At 38.6% G+C, this 23939-nt stretch overlaps 1 protein-coding gene across 4 annotated transcripts in view; it reads right to left on the reverse strand.

Annotated features, from left to right (window-relative positions):
- slc4a10b (solute carrier family 4 member 10b) overlaps positions 1 to 23939 on the reverse strand; it is a 124222-nt gene that overhangs the window by 71320 nt on the left and 28963 nt on the right. For all 4 annotated transcript variants that reach the window (XM_067444590.1, XM_067444588.1, XM_067444591.1 and 1 more), the window contains one exon: positions 7979 to 8060. In XM_067444590.1, coding sequence (XP_067300691.1) covers positions 7979 to 8060 — 82 coding nt within the window. The remainder of the gene's footprint in view (positions 1 to 7978; positions 8061 to 23939) is intronic.

Consider the following 23939-nt stretch of genomic DNA (forward strand, 5'->3'; position numbering starts at 1 on the left):
CTATTTACGACTTTTTTTACAGTGTAATTCTTTATATTTGAAAGCCGATAACCGATATTTTGGCCACTAAATCTAATTTTGATATAAATTTTGAGAGCCTGGTTACAAAAACAAAAGCCTACAATTAATTTTCCACTCCTTTGGCCAACTTTCCTTACCAAAAACACAAAATTCACAATATTTCAAACAACTGAAAACCATCATGGCGATCTGTTCACATCTGAAGTGTCTCAGTTGAAGGAAATAATAAATTATTTATCAGCTTTAAAATATCTGTTAAATGTAATATCATGCCGATAATGATAACGTTAAAAACAAACATAAGCTGATATGCTGGCCGATATATCGTGCATCCATTGAGTACCATATAAAACATATTTCAAAAATAAAATAGTCATGATAGAAAATACTGGGCAAAAATTTGTGAATGAAATATAAGTTCACTCTTAATCAATATTTTAACATAATCAACTCTTAAAATCATCTTAAACTTTGGTCTCTGATTAATTTCATTTTTATTGACACAGTTTATTACTGACTCTCCATTGCATTGCATTATGGGTTTGTCTTTTCCATAAAAGATACATGCAGTGCTGCTTTAATATTCAGCCTAAAGAAGGCGTCTTAGAAGGCAGCATAATTATGCTTTGGCTCATTTGGAATGATTATCCTGCATAATTATGAATTATAAAATACGATTATAAAATAATTACACGGCTGCATTCAGTTTGGTATACTACCTTAAACATATGATACCTAAAATTGCTGCCTAAGAAGGAAGCTCACTTGGTTTTAAAGTGGGGTGTAGATTAGAGACACTTTTTTAGTTTAATTTACCAAACATATTCAACCTATATTTATATATCCTTTTTGAGCAATGCTAAATGTGATAAATAACGGTAATCACTCACTTTAATTGCATTTGAATGATTGCAAGGTCGAGACAGCAGCATGAGTTTAAGTGCTGGGAAAACACAACATCTGTTCATGTGCGCGCGCACACACACACACACACACACACACACACACACACACACACACACACACACACACACACACACACACACACACACACACACACACACACACACAACATATATTGACTAATGCCAACATACAGGCAACAGAGATAGCCCTTATCCTGGCAGTTAAAATGGCTCTAAAAGTGAGCTGAAAGCTGGATAAAATGAAGCTTAAATTACATCACTAAAGCTCTAATGATGTCTTTGAATTACATAACATTATGAGGAGGAGGAATGCACCGTCCTGCAGTGGGAAACGACTCATGACATGAGCTCAATTCAATGCATTGTCACTGAGCAAAGTATGAATACAAAGCCAATGAAAGGTAGTAGGGCTGGGCAAAAAAATCGATTTATCGATTAATCGTTTTTTAAAATCTGGTCGATTCAGAATCGATTCTCAAAGGCCACGAATCGATTTTTTTCCCCATATTTATTTCCGCTAACATTGAACATAAGAGTAACGTAAATCTAATTACTAGTCTTCTCCACTAGATGTCACCCATTTGCCTTGAGTGATCCTACAAAGGAGCAAAAGGCGCACATCATTTACCCATTCAGTGTTTAAATGGCAGCTCCCAGTGCGTTGTCGCCTTTTATAAAGCTGAGGTGAAATGCTTTAGGATCAAACTTGAGCAGTCACTTAAGCATGTACGTTAGCCATTATAGACATATTCAACTTATAGTCCACATACAGGGCAGGATCAATAATTCAAACCTTAATAGCTTATATTATAAACAGATTTCCTCAAATAATAGTTAGTCCACAGTCAGAACGTTATGGTATTGTTGTCTGTATTGCCAACTACTCCAGGAATTAACCATAGACTGTAAAAAAATAATGAACGTGTTTCTCATGTATGAAAAGTAAATGCACACATGATGAGTGGCAAAATCGCAAGATAAGCTTGTCGTGTACTGAAAATTGCTAACAAATCATCCAATATTATTTTTATGTTTTAGAATAAATGTATCAAAACATCCATAAAATACTTCTCAGATATTTTTTTGTTGAATAAAGTTGCATCAAAATTGTATTTAACAATTGTATGGATTTGAAATATAGAGATGCGTTCTGTTTTAATGTACTCGGGTGTACCTAAAATAAAGGTTAATATACAGGTTTGTGGCTCTTCATTTCTTTTTAATTACCCACTTATGTTCACTCTTCTTTTTTAAAGGTACCTATAGTATTTGTATTAAATCTATATTCATTTGAGTTAAATCGAGAATTGAAAATCAAATCGAAAATCGAATCGAGAATCGAAATCGAATCGATTTGAGGGCTTGTGAATCGAAATCGAATCGAATTAGAACATCTGAATCGACACCCAGCCCTAAAAGGTAGTTAACACCCAACCAGGATGCAGAATAAAATAGTAATCAATCCAAGTAGGCAGAGGTGGTAAAAGTACTCAAAAGTTATACTCGAGTGAAAGTATATATACCTAAATAAAAAAATACTCCAGTAAAAGTAGAAAGTCCTCCATTCAAACATCACTTGAGTAAAAGTACAAAAGTATCAGATTTAAAAGGTACTCAAGTACCGAAAGTAAAAAGTAAATATTCAAATTAACTGTAAATATCAATAAGCAGATACAATCTTTTGGGACTGATATGCAATGCTTTAATTGAACAAATGTTAAGATTAGATACTGCAAATAAGAATTTGTTAGATTTGCAATTAATAGGAGACAATGAAGCACCTTAACGCAGTATAGGGGTTAAATTTAAAATAGACATGTTCCATAACATTAGCTCCATAAAACAGATGAGGAGCAAGATACTATTAACTAATTCAAAATTAATTCAAAAGCCATAACCACAATGACATTACGTAACAATTAGTTAATAGTCATGTGCCTCAACAAAAAAGTTATGATATAATTTTGCCAATTGTTATGATTAATGATGAATTAAACAGACAACTGAGAGCCGGAATGCATGGCTTTGAATACATGAATTTACATTATTAGTTAATGTAATATGTTATTAGGGAATTAATGATGTCATTTAATCAATAGCAATTCATATATTACTTAATCTATTAATCATAGAGAATGTTCATTAGTTGCTGATGCAGTAATCATTAATAAATGGTTTAATTCTTCATTAGTAATACATTAACTCATGATTATCTGTGCATTAGTTAAGCATGAATTATAATAGTGCACCTGTATTGTAAAATGTTACTGATGTTTTCGTAGTAAATTGTGTGCCGCAAAATAAAAAAGTTGGGGAAACACTGAGCTAACGTTAGTGTGGCAAACCTGACTTGTCAGCTTTTCCAAGTCTATACCCGACTGGATCATCCATGACCGACCAGACCGGTTTGGAAATCAAGTGTAATAAATACTTAATACTTGGAGCGGGCATGGGGAAATGTATTGGAGTAAAAAGTACACTTTGCCTTTAATATTGTAGTGGAGTAAGAGTAAAAGTAGATGCAAATAAAATATACTCAAGTAAAGTACAGATCCCCGAAAAAAATACTTAAGTAAAGTATCAAAGTATTTTTACTTGAGTACTTACCACCCCTGCAAGTAGGTGATGCTAAAAAGAAGAGTGTAAGACAAGTGCTACTAAAAATACAGTGGTACATTTGACCAATCAGACTTTACATTATGACCACCTTCCTAATATTGTGTTGCTCCCCCTTTTGCTCCCCAAACAGCCCTGACCCGTGAAGGTGTGCTGTGGTATCTGGTACCAAGATGTTAGCAGCAGATCCTTTAAGTCCTGTAAGTTGCGAGGTGCGGCCTCCATGGATCGGACTTGTTTGTTCAGCACATCCCACAGATGCTCCATTGGATTGAGATCTGGGGAATTTGGAGGCCAAGTCAACGCCTCAAACTCGTTGTGCTCCTCAAACCATTCCTGAACCATTTTTTGCTTTGTGGCAGGAGCATTATCCTGCTGGAAGAGCCACAGCCACCAGGGAATACGGTTTCCATGAAAGGCTGAACATGGTCTGCAACAATGCTTAAGTAGGTGGGACGTATCAAAGTAACATCCACATGGATGGAGGACCCAAGGTTTCCCAGCAGAACATTGCCCAAAGCATCACACTGCCTCCGCCGGCTCGCCTTCTTCCCATAGTGCATCCTGGGGCCATGTGTTCCTCAGGTAAGAGATACACACACATCCGGCCATCCGCGAGATATAAAAGAAAACGTGATTCATCAGACCAGGCCACCTTCTTCCATTGCTCTGTGGTCCAGTTCTGATTCTCACGTGCCACTGTTGGCTTTTTCGGTGGTGGTCAGGGGTCAGCATGGGCACCCTGACTGGTCTGCGGCTATGCCGCCCCATACGCAACAAACTGAGATGCACTGACACCTTTCTATCAGAACCGGCATTAACTTATTGAGCAGTTTGATCTACAGTAGCTCGTCAGCCTTTCGCTCCCCACATGCATCAATGAGCCTTGGCCGCCCATGACCCTGTGGCCGGTTCTCCACTGTTCCTTCCTTGGAGCACTTTTGATAGATACTGACCACTGCAGACCGGGAACAGCCCACAAGAGCTGCAGTTTTGGAGATGCTCTGACCCAGTCGTCTAGCCATCACAATTTGGCCCTTGTCAAATCCTTACTCTTGCCCATTTTTCCTGCTTCTAACACATCAACTTTGAGAACAAAATGTTCGCTTGCTGCCTAATATATCCCACCCACTAACAGGAGCCATGATGAAGAGATAATCAGTGTTATTCACTTCGCTGGTCATAATGTCTGATTGGTGCATATCACTTTTTTTAAGCTTTAGCCTTTATAAGGTTGGCAACTTAAAGTCATGACATTTAAAACTCAAGATGATGTGCAGATGCTCACAAAATTCAGAGGTGTGTCTGTGACCAGAATGTCAATGCAATGGTATTTAAGCAGATACTATTGATATGATACAATAAAACATCAGTAGGTCTTTATGCACAAAATATCCTCAAGTATGCAATGCAAGCATGTGCAAAAGTGTGCCATGTACCATTTTGTGAGCTTCTGGGCATATCCAGATCGAATCTTACAGCTGCTAAGTGTTCACTGGGTTATAAAACGTGTGTTTAAATAAATGACATGTATTTAAAAGCTGAACCACAGATGTATTTACAAGCCGCAGTGAATGCGGGTGGATGGGGAGTGATATTTTTGCTGTCACAAGCAGTATTTTCAATGCAGCTCAATCTAATATATACAGTATACAGACAGTCGGCTCACTATTGCGTGGAATTCTGGGTAATATCCTCATAATGCCAGCCTGTCCTTTCAGTGAGATGCAGGAGAACAGCGAATATGTCTTCTTATTTCAGAGCTGTGTAGGATATGGAGCCTCTATTTAGATACAGATGACCCATTTATTATTATAATTTGGATACTGTAATTATTCTCTCTGTTCCTGCCTCTTTCTCACTGACAGGGTGTAAAAATAGCTCACACAGGGGCAGAAGAGCGGCTGACGTCATCTCCTTTGAGGAGATGGTGCGAGTAGCTGTTCTTTTTCCCCTGTGAAACGCTCTCAAATAGCCATCCATCCTCCCACCAGTCTTTTCTCTTCATGTCATTTCAGAGGCAGATAAACACACACACGTCTGTGTGTCAGGCCACGCTGGTGCTCTTGATTTGCCACCCACAGACTTTCCTCTCAGACTAGCATTAAAAACTCTGAGCATTTGCTCTGAAGTGGTACATTATTGTGTGTGTGTGTGTGTGTGTGTGTGTGTGTGTGTGTGTGTGTGTGTGTGTGTGTGTGTGTGTGTGTGTGTGTGTGTGTGTGTGTGTGTGTGTGTGTGTGTGTGTGTGTGTGTGTGTGTGTGTGTGTGCGCGACCTGGTAATCCCTACGTTATGGGGACAAAATGTCCCCACAAAGATGGCAATATCCGAAATCCTTGTCCTTGTGGGGACATTTTTAGGTCCCCATGAGGAAAACATCTTATAAATCACACAGAAGGAGTTTTTTTGAGAAAGTAAAAATGCAGAATGTCTCCTGTGATGGGTAGGTTTAGGGGCAGGGGCAGTGTAAGGGGATAGGATGTACAGTTTGTACAGTATGAAATCCATTACGCCTATGGAAAGTCCCCATTAAACATGGAAACACGACATGTGCGTGCGTGCGTGCGTGCGTGCGTGCGTGCGTGTGTGTGTGTGAGAGACAGAGTCTAATACTTCTGCAAGTGCCCAATGTCGCGTCCTACACTGAAGGCTGTCCTTTTGGTGCTAGACTTCATCAATGCTACAATGAAATAATCCTTGAAAATAAAATCCTTTCCATTTACAATTCATTCCAATAAATTTTGATGTTAGCCTAAAATTCGTAGCTTATAATAATACATTTTAATTAGATACTTTTATCGATATTGCATTATTGGGCTGTGCATGCAAATGCAAATAAAATAAGGATTTGTCATGTTTTTCACTTCATCCCCCGTCTCTATGGGGAAAAAAATTCTACTGAGGTTATTGCAAAGCATTCTGGGATTGTCTACAACAGATCGTGGAATTTCCCCCCCAATATTGTGAAATATTATTATAATTAAAAATAACTGTTTTATAGGTGAATATGTCTATGTAATGTGATCAAAGCTGAATTTTCACATGATCCTACAGAAATCATTCTAATATGATGATTTGTTGCTCGAGGAACATTAATGATGATTATCAATGTTAATTTGAACAGTACACCGATTATCAAAAATAAACAAAACAAATTTTTGATGATAGGACAGAACAGCATTTTATTAAACATTATAAAATGTCTTTATTCTTACTCCTGATCAATTTAGGCCATGTCCACACTAATACGTTTTCATTTGAAAACGTACATTTTTCTCTCCGTTTTGGCCTTCCGTCCACACTGAGACAGCGTTTTATGTCAATGAAAACGTATCGTTTTGAAAACGCTCTCCAAAGCGGATAAATTTGAAAACGCCGTCTTCGCGTCGTAGTGTGGACTGTGAAAACGGAGGCTTTTTAATACGATGACACATTTTTAGCCATGTGGTGCAGTCATTTGACCAATTCACACTTTATATTCATGTGTTACTCACAGCAACAACTCCACCTCACTGTCGGCCCATTTTAAAAACTCAGTGCCTTTTCTCGACATTGCCACAACATTTCAAAGAGTAAATAAACAAGTATCGGAAATGACGCAAGTCGAGGCGTCTTGGATTTGCTCATGCGCAGTACGTGGATGTAAGCGTTTTCAGACCTTTCAGTGTAGATGAACACTTTTTGGAAAACGATTGAAAATGATAGTGTTGATGCGGAGTGTTTTTAGACGAAAACTCAAGTTTTTAAATTTATGTGTGTGTGTGTGTGTGTGTGTGTGTGTGTGTGTGTGTGTGTGTGTGTGTGTGTGTGTGTGTGTGTGTGTTTGACAGTGAGTGTCAGTGTATGTGTGTGCATGTGAGTGTGTGAGAGAAATTGACTGTGTGTGTGTGTGTGGGGGGGGGGGGGGCATGTGAGGACACAAATTTGTATAATGACATGGGTATTACAAGGAGAGCATTACATTGACCATGTCCCCACTTTTCAAAATGCTTATAAGTCATACAGGATGAGTTTTTTGAGAAAGTAAAAATGCTGAATGTTTCCTGTGATGGGTAGGTGTGTGTGTGTGTGTGTGTGTGTGTGTGTGTGTGTGTGTGTGTGTGTGTGTGTGTGTGTGTGTGTGTGTGTGTGTGTGTGTGTGTGTGTGTGTGTGTGTGTGTGTGTGTGTGTGTGTGTGTGAGCCTGTTTATGTGGTTTATGAGGACACAAATTTGTATAACTATATGGGTATTACACTATAAATGTTGTTTATGAGGACATATCAAATGTCCTCATAATTCAAATGGCCTTAAAAACATACTAAAAAATGTTTTTTTGAGAAAGTAAAAATGTAGAATGTTTCCTGTGATGGGTAGGTTTAGGGGCAGTGTGTGTGTGTGTGTGTGTGTGTGTGTGTGGTGTGTGTGTGTGTACCTTCTAGCTCCTCCTTCTCCAATCCGGCCTTAAGCATGGAGCGAGTGCCTCCTCTGTCCAAGACAGCCTCCTCATCATTCCTCTGTGTGGAGAGAGAGAGAGAGAGAGAGAGAGAGAGAGAGAGAGAAAGAGAGAGAGAGAGAGAGAGAGAGAGAGAGAGAGAGAAAGAAAGAGAGAGAGAGAGAGAGAGAGAGAGAGAGAGAGAGAGAGAGAGAGAGAGAGAGAGAGAGAGAGAGAGAGAGAGAGAGAGAGAGAGAGAGAGAGAGAGAGAGAGAGATGTCAGTATGCAGGTCTGTCTCAGAGCGACAGGTCGCAGCGGATGCGTCTCTCACTGACAGAGGCGTTTATCCCAGCATGTCAAACAGAGACAGATACTCACAGCTGTACGGACCACACACACTCATCTGATGCTCGCTGTCCAAGGACTGCACAGCTGAGTGAATAATGAGCTATAGTTGTGAACATTTTCTGTAGAATAATGTGAGGGCTTTCTCCTGAGAAACTAGGGCACTGCTATACAGAAGCTCCATACAGGTTTGAAATGAGAGTAAATAATGATTTGCTTTGCAAAAAGAGAAAGAAAATCCACACTCATTGCTTGAGGACACCGGTGTATTTTCATCCAGTTCCTCAATGTATCTCTCAGCTTTTTATGGCAGTCTAACCACAAGACAGTTACCATGGTTACTAATCTAGCCAATAGCAGCAGCCTCTCCATGAAATCAAACTCACCCATGTTCTTCAACAAAGAAATATTGAATATATATTAAAAGCAAACGCAACATTTACCTTTAATTTCAGTGTAAAAGACCTAGTGCTGGAAAGGAAGGTGTCAATGTGAGCATATTACCACTGGACAAACACCAGGGATTTATTAATATGCATAAACATGAGTATGTACAATATACGCAATAACATGTACAAAAATATGTTATTAATAATAATAATAATAAAAATGATATCAAAATGGAAAAAAGATATTAAAATGTAATTTATTACTGTGAGGCAAAGCATCATTATGACCCTTTAGAAGTCATCCTAATGATCTGATTTGCTGCTCAAGAAACATTTCTGATTATCAATGCTAAAACAGTTGATTATTTTCATGATTTGTTATCATTTGTCAAATCAACTTAGATAATTATTGGGGTTCAGATAACAGATTATTTTGAGTTCTCCTTTGTTGTATTAACTGACATTTTTGATTTCAATGAATTTTAAGGCAACCAGGTAACTTAATTTTCTAAGTTTAACCAACAATAATTTTTTACAGTGTGCCTTTTTCAGGATTCTGTGATTAATATTAAGTTCAAAACAACAGTGTAACAATATGCCTTTACAGTCACTTTAATGCATCCTTTCGGAATAAAAGAAATAATGTTCTGACCACATATTGTAATGGTGGTGCATAAATGACAATATGCAAGTTGCTTTGAATAAAAGTGGCTGCCAAACGCATACAAGTAAATGTCAAGATCAATTTGCACGCTCACATCTCCTCGTGTGTGTCGTCACTAGCGCTGTGTCTAATAGCTTTTCTTCAGCAATATAAACAGCTGAGATTCACTGTTGGTTGCAACTCAAATCATTTAGTAATGAAAAGACAGTTGTGCATTTCATATATGATGTCTATGAACAGAATATGAGTTAAGTATGCAGGATTTTAAAAGCAAACTTATTTATATTTCATGCGGAAATACAATAAGAATACAATTACTCACTCGGCTTCAGCACAAAACAAATTAGTGTCATAATGAGCTCTTGAGGGAGTCTTTAATTAGTTTCTTAACAGAACCGCTGCTAGTCTAATAAACAGGGTTAAAGCCGTTTCTAGTCAAGACTTCCTTCATGTCAATATGGCATAAAGACATAACGCAAGTAGGCTGGATGAGTGCATTTGTCCTCGACAGACAGCATCGCTGGCCAGCTGCTAATCGCAACAAGCTGGTGTTTTAACGCCTCATTACTGAGAAACATGCAGAATTAAAACAGATGGTACCGAGCCAAGATCAAGCCCATGAGCAATAAGAACATTACAAAAAAACACACACACAATACTACCATTGCACACAAACTATTTAAAACTACTTAAATGCTACTGGGAGAGAAACTATATTCAGTACATATATGTCAATATTTACACTGTCATTCAAAAGTTTGGGGTCAGTAAGTTTTTGTTTTAAGAAATTAAAACTTTTATTCAGAAAGGATGCATTATATAGAGTAAAGACTTTCACATTGTTACCAAAATATTTCTGTTTCAAACAAATACTGAACTGTTCATTCATTAAAGAAGCCTGAAAAATAAGTTTCACACACTCTAAAAAATTCTGGGTAAAAAAACAACCCAATGTTGGGTCAAATATGGACTAACCCAGCAATTGGGTTGTTTTAACCCAGCGATTGGGTTGTCTTAAGCAAATATTTAACCTAACGGCAGCGTTAAAACAACCCAATCGCTGGGTTAGTCCATATTTGACCCAACATTGGGTTCAAACAACCCAGCATTTTTTAGAGTGCAGTTTCCGCAAAAATATGAAGCAGCACAACTGTTTTTAACATTGATAATAATCAGAAATGAAATAAATCTATACTTGTCACTTGTGGTTTTGGGATTTGGTTCACAGTTACGTTTTCATGTCTTTTATTTGGTTTCCTGGTTCTTGTCATGTGACCTCCTTGCACTCAAAAAAATGCTGGGTTAAAAACAACCCAAGTTGGGTTGGAAATGGACAAACACACAGAAATTGGGTTGTTTGAATGGGTCTATTCACTGGGTTCAAACAACCCAATTTCTAGGTTTGTCCATTTCTAACCCAACTTGGGTTGTTTTTAACCCAGCATTTTTTAGAGTATGCCCTTATGTGATCATGTCATGTGCTTCTCTAGTTTCATGTGTCTTGTTCTGATTGGTTCCCTTGTCTACACACCCTTAAAAATAAAGGTGCCAGGAAGAACCAAAAATGGGGTTTCACAGTGATGCCATAGAAGAACCATTTTTGGTTTCCTAACACTCTAAAAAATGCTGGGTTAAAAACAACCCAGGTGGGTTGAAAATGCACAAACCCAGAAATTGGGTTGTTTGAATGGTTCCATTCACTGGGTTCAAACAACCCAATTTCTGGGTTTGTCCATTTTTAACCCACCTGGGTTGTTTTTAACCCAGCATTTTACTTTTTTTAGAGTGAAAGAATCGTTTTGTGAAAGGTTCCTTAAAAAATATTTTTCTAACCATTTTATAGTCTTAACCTTTTTGCACTGCAAAGATCCTTTTGTGCAATGGAAAGGTTCTTTGTATATTAAAGGTTCTTCATGGAACCATACACCCTGCCAAAGAACCATTTAAGATCCTTGATTTTTAAGAGTGTGTGTGGCATGTTCTCATTGGTTGGTCTAGTCATGTGTTGTGTCCATAGTGAACTCACGAAGCACCACGACGCCTCCACGAGATTATGACGTTTCTCATGGTTCAGGCATCCAGGAAATGCACACTTTAGCACCATTTTGATGGGACAGAACAGCATTTTATTAAACATTATAAAATGTCTTTATTGTCACTCCTGATCAATTTAATGCATCCTAAAAAAAATGTTTTAATGACTCGAAACACTTGAACACTATTGTGTGTGTTTGACAGTGAGTGTATGTGTGCGTGCGCGTGCATGCGTGCGTGTGTGTGTGTGTGTCCTTGTTTATATTATATTGTGGGGACCAGCCAGCAGTCCCCACTTTTCAAAATAATTAATTATAATTCGTTACATTTATATAGCGCTTTTCTAGGAACTCAAAGTGCTTTACATAGAAGGGGGGAATCTCCTCAACCACCACCAATGTGCAGCATCCACCTGGATGATGCGACGGCAGCCATATTGCGCCAGAACGCTCACCACACACCAGCTGATTGGTGGAGAGGAGACCAAATGTGATGAAGCCAATCAGGAGAGGGGGATTATTAGGAGGCCATGATGGACAGGGGCCAATGGCCAAATTTGGCCAGGATGCTGGGGTTACACCCCTACTCTTTATCGAAGGACATCCTGGGTTTTTAATGACCACAGAGAGTCAGGACCTCGGTTTAACGTCTCATCCGAAGGACGGTGCTCTTTGTCAGTATAGTGTCCCCATCACTATACTGGGGTGTTAGGACCCACACAGACCACAGGATGAGCGCCCCCTGCTGGCCTCACTAACACCTCTACCAGTAGCTCCTGGTTTTCCCAGTTGGTCTCCCATCCAGGTACTGACCAGGCTCAGCCCTGCTTAGCTTCAGTGGGAAACCAGTCTTGGGCTACAGGGTGATATGGCTGCTGGTTAATGGATTCAAAAGGTATTTAAATCATACAGGATGAGTTTTTTTGAGAAAATAAAAATGCAGAATGTTTCAGAATGAGAATATGACGTTTCTCATGGTTCGGGTATCCAGGAAATGCACACTTTAGGAGCATTTTGAGCACTACGCCAAGACCTAAAGCACGATCAATGTAGAATTCGACAGCTTAGATATACGCCGCGTATTCCTCTGCTCGCTTCCGGGTCATATTCCCACGCATGCGTCACGGTGCTTCGTGAGTATAACAGAATGATGTTATTTGAAAATGTAAAACGGCAGAGCGCTTTCTGTGATGGGGTAGGGGATACAATATACAGTTTGTACAGCATACAAATCATTATATCTATGGAAAAGTCCCCATAAAACATGAAAACACAACATGTGTGAACACAAATGTGTATAATGAAATGGGTATTACAGCATAAACATGGTTCATGAGGACACGTCCATATGTCCTCGTAAACCAAATGATGTTTTTTTGTGTGAAAATGTACAACTGCAGAAAGTTTAGTGTGATAGGGATGGTTTAGTGTAAGGGGAGAGAGCAGTTGGTACAGATATGAAAACCATTACATCTATGGAGAGTCCCTACAAAGAGAGCAAACCAGATGTGTGTGTCTGTGTGTGTGTGTGTGTGTCCCTTTACAGGATTACAGTGTAGGATGTGTGTAGTTCTCCACACAGAAGGAAAGCGTGTGGTGGTTTGATCATAAGAAGTGAGGATTCAGGATAAAGAGATTAGACCTCATGCAGATTACATGCTATTCATATTTTAGGCAGGGCAAAAGGCACTCATCTGAATGAACGGTGTGTGTGTGTGTGTGTGTGTGTGTGTGTGAATGAGAGAGAGAGAGAGAGAGAGAGAGAGAGAGAGAGAGAGAGAGAGAGAGAGAGAGAGAGAGAGAGAGAGAGAGAGAGAGAGAGAGAGAGAGAGAGAGAGAGTAAATATTTTAACCTTATTCTTTTCTAATGTAATCAAGACTTTATTTGTAGTCTGGGTGGTCTGGGTCAGGCTGCTGCTCTGGTGCTGTTGGTGGGCACGGCTGACATGTCCTGCTGGCGGGTTCATCAACACAGACTCGGTGCTTGGGATCCTCTCCCTTTTGCCACCTCAACCTCAAATCACTCCTCTCATGTAAATAAAAAACATTTACCAATATCTGGGCTGGATGTGGTGTCTCTGGCTGGGGAGCTAACCAGTGCACACCAGGGTCCATACTACAGATTAAAAAAAAAAAAAAAAAAAAAAAAAAACTGGGCTGGGCAACAAAAATGTATTTTTTGTTTTATCAGGCCACATCCAGACTAGGGGAGCCTGGTTTGGAGGTGCCTGTTAGGGTGCCCCAGTTTATTTGATCAAGGACTCAACAGAGCATAGAGGATCATTTGAGGAGTGTGTCGCTGGCGGCAGGGAGGGTCCCAGGTGGATCAGATGAAGGTGACTGTGTCCGGGGGGGGTCTGTGGGTGGTGGTCACTGACAGCGCTGGAGCGGCTCCCGGACATAGACCATAGTGTCCCTCCACAATAACTGGACTGCCTGGTTTATCGTTCCATCAATATCATGATTTATATTACTTTGAATGTCTAATCCTAACATTACATCTATTATTATTATTACTGTTATTATTATCATATATATTATAGCTAATGCTATCACTAATAGCTACTATCACTACTACTATTACTATTAGCTACTATTACTATTACTACTATTATTACTATTACCTACAATCAATACTACTATTACGATAATTACAATTATTACTGTCACTACTACTGATACTTTTAACTATTACTACTACCACCATTACTGCTACTATTACTGTTACTACTACAGTTATTATTTATTATTTTTTGTTATGATTACTACCTCAAGTATAAATGTGTTACTATTACTATAAGCATCTCAAATTACCCTTATCCCTTAATACTCCATTGCTTAAACTTACCAAATATACCTGCATACATCACTATATTTATATTCAGTTGTTGTTGTTTTTTTGTTTGTTTTTTGATGGTTTTCCTCTCCGTTTGTTATTGTATTGTTTTTGTTTTTTTGTTTTCTTTGTTGGTTCTTCTCTCTATTTGTTATGGTTTGGTTTTTCTACCCACTATACATGTATGTATGTCTATGATCACTTGCATTGTATAAGCTACTGTAATTTGTTAATTTGCTATAAAAAAAATTTCTCTAATAAAAAAAAAAAAAAAAAAAAAAGACTATTTGTATTTACATGCTTATAGAATTATTTATAGTTTTTAGATTATATCGTTATTGTCATTGTACAACATACAACAAAATGATGGACATGCCAACGTATACAGTAAAAAAATATTTTCAATAAGTTATGACAACATATGTTTTTACATTGTTTTAACTCATCAAAATAAGTTAAGAAATGTTAAACTTGTTTTTATTAGTTATACAAGATTCCAGTTTAACATAATTTAAGTTGAAATAACTTAAACATCCATTACTTAATATAATAAAGCAATAAGCTACAAGATGTCATTGCTATTTAGCAAATCATAAACCTACATTTAAAGCACACAACAGTTTCAAAATTCATATTTGAAGAATCACTACTCTACAAAGTTATTTAAGCAGATGATCATGTGATGATCATACCATGTCATCAGATATCAATGTAGTCAAACAGAAGATCATTTATACGCGAGTCTCTGAGCTCTACACACACGTGTGTGTTTCATACACTCAGAATTGTCTCTAGAAGGTGCCCTTGGGTTTGCTTGAGTACGTCAGTGTGGGGGTGTGAAGCGTGAGCTGTCGTCTGTGTGAGCACAAATACACACGCACACACACACACACACACACACACACACACACACACACACACACACACACACACGTTGGTGCACCTATCATTATGAGGACATTCCATAGACGTAAAGGTTTTTATACAGACAAACTGTTTTTTCTATCCCCTACACTGCCCCTACCCCATCACAGGAAACATTCTGACTTTTTACATTTTTAATAACACATTGTTTAGTATGATTTTAAAGCAATTTTTATTATGTATACACATGAAATGTCATCATAAACCACGCTTACGTTGTAATACCAGTGTAATACCCATGTCATTATACAAATTTGTGTCCTCATAAATCACATAAACAAGCATACAAATTACTCACACACGCACACACAAACACACACACACACAGTTTGTTTTTGTGAAATATGGGGACATTCCAAAGGCATAATGGTGTTATACTGTACAAACTATTTTCTATCCCACTGCCCCACCCCTAAACCTACCCATCACACACACACACACACCGTAAACCTACCCATCACAGGAAACATTCTGCATTTTTACTTTCTCAAAAAAACTAACCTGTATGATTTATAAGCTTTTTGAAAAGTGGTACCCCCTCATTGTAATACCTGTCATACCCATGTCATTAAACACATATGTCCTGATATTTCACAAAAACAAGCACACTTACACACACACACACACACACACACACACACACACACACAAACACATACACATGGGGAACTGCACACATCCTACACTGTAAACCTGTAAAGTCACAACACACAGGTTTAGACTGAATCTTCAAATTAAATTCAAATGTGTGTTTTCAGACTCTTAAAATAAGGTGATACTGCCATTAGAAAATGTAAGTGTTTTTGACCTTAGATGCATATAAACATATCGTAGCATAATAGCATATTAGCGCACTTTAAATTTCTTTAAACAAAAAAAAAACTAAAAATGACTGACTGAGCCCAAACTGTTGATTGGAAGTGTATCTAAGATAAAGTTAAAACTTGAAAAGAAACTCTATTAATACCCCAGCTATTAAAGAGCAATAAAATGTGGGAGTCTCATAAAGCTGCTCTGCGCGTGACAGCTATTAATACCAGCTCTATATGTTCTGCATCCTGAGATGGACAGACCGTTTTAAGTGCTTAAGATAAGCGCTTTCCTGTCCGATCAATACACAGTGCAGGTGCTATGTAACTGACCCAATACTTCAGGATGCCTGCACATTCAGATCAATGCTGTCGGCAGCACAACGCTGCAAAGTCATGCTTACAAGGTACCAGGCGTTTAGGCAAGGCAAGTTTATTTATATAGCACATACACAATGGCAATTCAAAGTGTTTAGGGTTCGAACTGTATTTCAGAGAAACCCCCGGTCAAGTGAATCTGTGAGTGCCCAGTAGGCATCTCGGTCAGACGGACATTTCAGTTCTTGGCCAGATAAAGATAAAGTCTGGCAACAGAAAGATAAGATAAGTCACCATCTTGTTTTTCACCACTATTCTCTTGTGGCTCAGATAGATTCCAGCTGGCTGAAAGAGACTGCTTTGATATAATTTTAGCATCAAAAGTATCTGAAAAATAGCACTTGAATAATTACAGCTCTTGTTTTCTTAGTACACAGGTCCCTTATTCCAGAATATAATCTCACTTTTGTGGAAATGTCCAAAAAAAAGAACTTTGGATTTTCCCCTAAATAAAAGAAAGAGCAATCAGCTTAATTTTAATGCTCGTTTACAAAAAAAATGGATACAAATTGACATTAAATCCTCTTAAAGGATGACATTAAAAAAAAAGACTATTGTGCACTTAAACCTCATGAAAGGATCAATTCACAGAAGGTGGAAAATTTCGAGCCAAAGCAACACGCACTACTGACCTGGCAAAACACAGCACAGACTTTATTACCGGCCCCCCAAAGCATGCAGGGATGCCGGGTCCAAAAGTGGCATTCCATAGGGTTGAAAATTACACCGATCAGGCATAACATTATGACAGGTGAAGTGAATAGCACTGATTATCTCTTAATCACGGCACCTGTTAGTGGGTGGGATATGTTAGGCAGCAAGTGAACATTTTGTTCTCAAAGTTGATGTGTTAGAAGCAGGAAAAATGGGCAAGCGTAAGGATTTGAGTGAGTTTGACAAGGGCCAAATTGTGATGGCTAGACGACTGGGTCAGAGCATCTCCAAAACTGCAGCTCTTGTGGGCTGTTCCCGGTCTGCAGTGGTCAGTATCTATCAAAAGTGCTCCAAGAGGAACAGTGGAGAACCGGCCACAGGGTCATGGGCGGCCAAGGCTCATTGATACACGTGGGGAGTGAAGGCTGGCCAGTGTGGTCCGATCAAACAGACGAGCTACTGGAGCTCAGATTGCTCAAGAAGTTAATGCTGGTTCAGATAGAAAGGTGTCAGAATACACAGTGCATCTCAGTTTGTTGCGTATGAGGCGGCATAGCCGCAGACCAGTCAGGGTGCCCTCTGACCCCTAACCACCGCCAAAAGAGCCAACAGTGTCACGTGAGCATCAGAACTGGACCACGGAGCAATGGAAGAAGGTGGCCTGGTCTGTTTTTGCAGCAAATGGGGGACCAATACAATAAGTCATAATGTTATGCCCAATCGTTGTATATTAAACTATAGGAACAACATAATTAGTGAGGGATTTGGATAACCCCACGTAGGCAGCAACTCAATATCAGTTGATTTCAATGGGGTTTTGATTGTGATAATGACTCAATACTCTAAACATACGATATAAAACGCTCAGCCCATTTAAATACTGGATAAATATTTAAAAAAAACAAAAAAAAACATATATATATATATATTATACTGAACTATGGATTAATGTATTATTGATATTAAATTAATAAAAAGTATGTCTATAATCAATATGAAAAAAAATTTTTTGACCCAAATCACTTTCTCCACAATGTTAAAGGGGTATTTCAGCGCTGGAAAGATGAATCTGTATTTAAACTGGGTCATTAATGTAGTAAAAGTGTAAAATTATTTTTGAATTGGGTGCTTTCTAGACTGAGAAAAGATAGAAAATGTATTTTTGTCTCATGGGGATGAAAGACTACAATTCCCAGAATGCTTTGCTGCCCTGTGAGGCCATTCCCAAAGCCACCGCTACTGGATTACTGTGACTGAGTTAGAGAACAGACATTACAATTAAATACTGAACGTGTCTGTTCAATATAACGATCGAGTCACCGCGTGAGTCTCACAGCACAACGCTGCAGGAGTCACATTACTTTTAATGTCATAAATGAGCTGATGAGCTCTCCTGATGAGAGCTGAGGTAATCCCGACCACATTCGCGGCATACATTCACAACGCATGTTCAGTCTGGCATGTTTCAGCTCATTGCTTTGGAAGCTTAACTTTCATAGAAATTAATTTGAGAAGTTAAAAGACTTACATTGCTTAGCATCCGTTTAAATGTGCACTGTGCAACTTTCCGTCCACTGGAGGGCGCCTATTCAAAACAAAGGCGTAGTTTGAGGACGCAAAGTTTGAGCGCAGCATATTGGGACATGTGGTCTTCACCGCACAGCCGGTGGAAAATAGGATTGGGTAGGGGTGGGCGATATCTCGATATTTAAAATATATCGAGATATTTTTTCAGCTCGATATGGATTTGGACATATCGTATATATCGATATATTGTTTATATTTAATTCTGATTCGGCCACTTTGTTTGTTTGCCTTCTCTGTGTTGTGCTCGCGGAGCCTCGCGCGCCTCCCGCCTCTTGCTTTGTTCCCCCTCCCCTCGCGTGTCGTCTCATTGAACACGGCTGCTTCCACAACCAGGTGAGGATTAGTTATCATGTTGACAAGCGCGCACGTTGTTCAGGACTCAGTTTAGAGACCATGTTTTCCTTCTAACACAACTGCTTGCTAAAATTCATAAAGAAATATTAATGTTCATCATAGTTCAAATCGCACGTTTCACCCACAGTCAGGTGATTGACACTATTGGTGCGAGACGCGGTCGCAATCATGCCAGTTTATGATCTGTGTCTAACTGATCGCATGGTTTTTCGGTTAAAATGTCAAAATGGTCGCATATCATTTGAAAACATTTAAAAAGTATTGCAATATCATTACTATTATTATTTTGTCAGCTTTATCACGGGATTATGATGAATAGGTCTATTCACGTTTTAACCAAGAGGGAAAAACGCGACATCCCGGGTGTCCTGAGACACGCGGTGCTCTTCTGTAAATTGTACTGTATCATATTATCATATAGCCTACCTTCTGACATTCATATTTCGTTCTGTAACTGGAAAAGAAGTGAAATTCAGCTCATGTGTAGCCTACATGATCTGCATGATGAGTTTGAATTTTGTCAAACTCATGACAAACATCACTGTTTGAATTTTGATACAAATTTAACAGGAAATGGTGTTATGACAAAATCAGTTTATTTATATCTCAGTCATGCCCCCATCTTTCTGCAAAATGCTTACTGTTTACTTTAACTGTAAAAAAGGGAGTCTTTGATTCATCTTTTGAAAGCATGAAATAAATGAAAAGAAGGCAATATTATTTATTTTCTTTTACAGTTAAATTATTATTATTTATGTAATCAGGGAGTTTTTTTTTTTAAATGTAGCAAAAGCAATTGACTACCTCTTTGCACTTCAATTTCAAAAAAAAAAGTTTTTGTGGTATTTGGCATATTTTTTTTTTGCTGTAGTTTTTAGGGGGTTATTTTTCCTGTAAAGATATCGAGATATATATCGTATATCGAGATATAGCAAAATATATCGAGATATATTTTTTGCTCCATATCGCCCAGCCCTAGGATTGGGGCAGAAATCACGTTTATGCATGCGGTTATTAACGTTACTGTAGTGTAAAGCAGAGTAACACCAAGTGTTGTGAAGCTGAGCACAGCCGCTGGATCGATTGTTAAACAAATACCCGCCTCGCGAGCACCGGGACTTTTATTATGACGGGACGGGACACATTCGCCGGGCGCCTGCACTGAACCGCTCTTCCGATTATAATTATGAGGTAATCCAGCTCTGTTTATCATATTAGATACATTTAAGAGTGTTTAAAATGATGTTATGGCGTTACTCCGTGCGTTCACTTGTTCACACTGCTAAGAGTAAAGCGCTCCTGCCAAATAAAACCTGAAACCGAGGGTAGCGCAGATATGACGCATTTGACAGGCGACTCCCTCAAACGCTATGCTGAAACGTCCCGGCCCTTAGTTAAAATAGCAATTTTCTCACAATTTACAAATAGTTGGAAACATCTGGGATATTGTAGGTACTCAACTGAACAAAATATATAACACCGGCCTAGTGGTTTTTGGATATTTTACTGCAAAAATACTACATAGTGCACCTTTAATGCCTGCAGCTGTGAGCTGTGCTGTGAGTGTGATCTCCATCCCCCATGCGCGGGTTGAAAACATGCGGAAATGGCTCCCTCTGCTGGCTGTAGTCTTTAGCCTCTGGCCAAACATTCCAAAGATGACGCAAATATCGTCATGGGAGGAATTTTTCCAGAAGTAAAATGTATAAATCTCTTGTCTCAGGGGGATATGAGGGAGAAAAGCACAATCATTTGAATATACTCCAGGGTATCTACTGATACAAAGCCATATGCTAATCGCTGAAGTAACCCTTTAAAGGTGGGGTAAGTCTTATTTCAAAACCGATTTAGAAAAAGAACACGGGCTGAGTGGAATAACAAACTTGTAGCCAATCAGCAGGCAAGGGGCGTGTCTACTATTGATGGTGAGAAGAGAGCTCGCTCTCGCTCTGTGCACGTCATTATTCAAAACACACGAGTCACACATGAAGGACATTAGCCGAGAACTAGCCTAATATATGCTGCTTGACTATGCTCGTGTGTCATGTTCGCTTGTTAGTCCATTTGCGAACGTATTGTGTCTCACTTCAGCGATGATAAAGACCCGTTCATTTCCACACCGTATGGATCATCTAAATCTCCTCACTGTGTGCTTCAAGCATCAGCTCACACAATGTCTCCGACAAGTAAGATACTATACTCCTCCTAATATATGTTTGCTTACTCTTTTCATGATCTATTATAACCCTTATCCAGTCATAATTGTTATATGTAGCTAGCTGGACTGTCGTGCTTGTGTTCTATAGAGTTGTTCATGAGAACAGTTTGATCGCTATAACTCTAATCTTGTCATAATTGTAATATGTCGTTAGTTGGACTGTCGGCTCGTGCTATAGAGTTGTTCATGAGAACAGTTTGTGATTTTGTGAACGCTATGACTCTAATCTTGTCATAATTGTTATATGTTGTTAGCTGGACTGTGTGCTTGTGTACTATCGAGTTGTTCATGAGAACGGTTTGTGTGTCTGTTTTGTGATTGCTGTAACTCTAATCTTGTCATAATTGTAATATGTTCGTTAGTTGGACTCGTGTACTATCGAGTTGTTCACAAGAACGGTTTGTGTTTTTGTTATTGAAGGGATGACTTTTTCATTGAATATTCGACCTGGATTAGATACACAGAGATTCTGCCATAGCCGTCGATGCCTCTGGGTTACGTATGTGTGGGGCGGCGCAATCAAAATAGGGGCGAGACTCTTTTGGGGGTAGGGGCGTGTTTGTTTTGGTGATTTGAAATATCAACTAGATCAGTTACTAGATAGCACGTACCCCACCTTTAAGTTACAATTTGGATCTTGGCAATCTATGCTGCTTACAGCCTTAAAGGGACAGTTCACCTAAAAAATTGTATTATGTCATAATTTACTCACGCTCATGTTGTTCCAAACAACACAAAAGATATTTTGAAGAATATCAGTAAAATGTTGTTAATATTTTTAACCATACTATTGAAGTCAGTTCGGTCCAACTGTGTGGTTAACCATATCCTTTAAAAGCTCTGAAAAAAGAAATTCATACAGGTTTGGAACAACTTAAGGAAGAATAAATGACAAGAATTTTAGGTGAGCTATCCCTTTAACTATGATTCCATCAAATTTAAATGTATTCATTTAGCAAAAGCTTTTATCCAAAGTGACTATATTGCCAATATACTGTAGACTATAAATGCACTGAATAATGCTTTTTGAGGACACGTGTGCCTGCAACTGCAATGCATCATGGATTCAAAATATAGTCCAAACCTGATGAAAGAAATTTTGGAGAAAAAAACTAAGATTTGTCCAATGAAAGTCACTGGGGTCTAATGTTGCTTGGTCTTTAAAATAAAGATTGCACAACTGTGAGGGACCCACTTTATATAAGGTGGCCTTAACTACTATATACTAAATTAATCATTTGATACAATGCACTTATTGTGTACATACAGGTTTTTAAATTGTACTTACATTTAAATTTACCTTTGTAATTACACAGTTGGCACTTCCCTTACACCTAACCCAAGCCTTAAACTGACCCACACCTCCACACCTGACCCTAACTCTACCCGTATCTATCTCAATAACAGCAAAGGTGTTTGGCAATACAATTTGATCACAGTAAGTGCATTGTACTTGTTTTTTGATTTATGTACTTAAATAGTACATATATACAGTCTTGTTCAAAATAATAGCAGTACAATGTGACTAACCAGAATAATCAAGGTTTTTAGTATATTTTTTATTGCTATGTGGCAAACAAGTTACCAGTAGGTTCAGTAGATTCTCAGAAAACAAATGAGACCCAGCATTCATGATATGCACGCTCTTAAGGCTGTGCAATTGGGCAATTAGTTGAATTAGTTGAAAGGGGTGTGTTCAAAAAAATAGCAGTGTGGCATTCAATCACTGAGGTCATCAATTTTGTGAAGAAACAGGTGTGAATCAGGTGGCCCCTAATTAAGGATGAAGCCAACACTTGTTGAACATGCATTTGAAAGCTGAGGAAAATGGGTCGTTCAAGACATTGTTCAGAAGAACAGCGTACTTTGATTAAAAAGTTGATTAGAGAGGGGAAAACCTATAAAGAGGTGCAAAAAATGATAGGCTGTTCAGCTAAAATGATCTCCAATGCCTTAAAATGGAGAGCAAAACCAGAGAGACGTGGAAGAAAACGGAAGACAACCATCAAAATGGATAGAAGAATAACCAGAATGGCAAAGGCTCAGCCAATGATCACCTCCAGGATGATCAAAGACAGTCTGGAGTTACCTGTAAGTACTGTGACAGTTAGAAGACGTCTGTGTGAAGCTAATCTATTTTCAAGAATCCCCCGTAAAGTCCCTCTGTTAAAAAAAAGGCATGTGCAGAAGAGGTTACAATTTGCCAAAGAACACATCAACTGGCCTAAAGAGAAATGGAGGAACATTTTGTGGACTGATGAGAGTAAAATTGTTCTTTTTGGGTCCAAGGGCCACAGGCAGTTTGTGAGACTACCCCCAAACTCTGAATTCAAGCCACAGTACACAGTGAAGACAGTGAAGCATGGAGGTGCAAGCATCATGATATGGGCATGTTTCTCCTACTATGGTGTTGGGCCTATTTATCGCATACCAGGGATCATGGATCAGTTTGCATATGTTAAAATACTTGAAGAGGTCATGTTGCCCTATGCTGAAGAGGACATGCCCTTGAAACGGTTGTTTCAACAAGACAATGACCCAAAACACACTAGTAAACGGGCAAAGTCTTGGTTCCAAACCAACAAAATTAATGTTATGGAGTGGCCAGCCCAATCTCCAGACCTTAATCCAATTGAGAACTTGTGGGGTGATATCAAAAATGCTGTTTCTGAAGCAAAACCAAGAAATGTGAATGAATTGTGGAATGTTGTTAAAGAATCATGGAGTGGAATAACAGCTGAGAGGTGCCACAAGTTGGTTGACTCCATG

This window comes from Pseudorasbora parva, chromosome 5 (genome assembly GCF_024679245.1).
Source record: "Pseudorasbora parva isolate DD20220531a chromosome 5, ASM2467924v1, whole genome shotgun sequence".
NCBI lineage: Eukaryota > Metazoa > Chordata > Actinopteri > Cypriniformes > Gobionidae > Pseudorasbora > Pseudorasbora parva.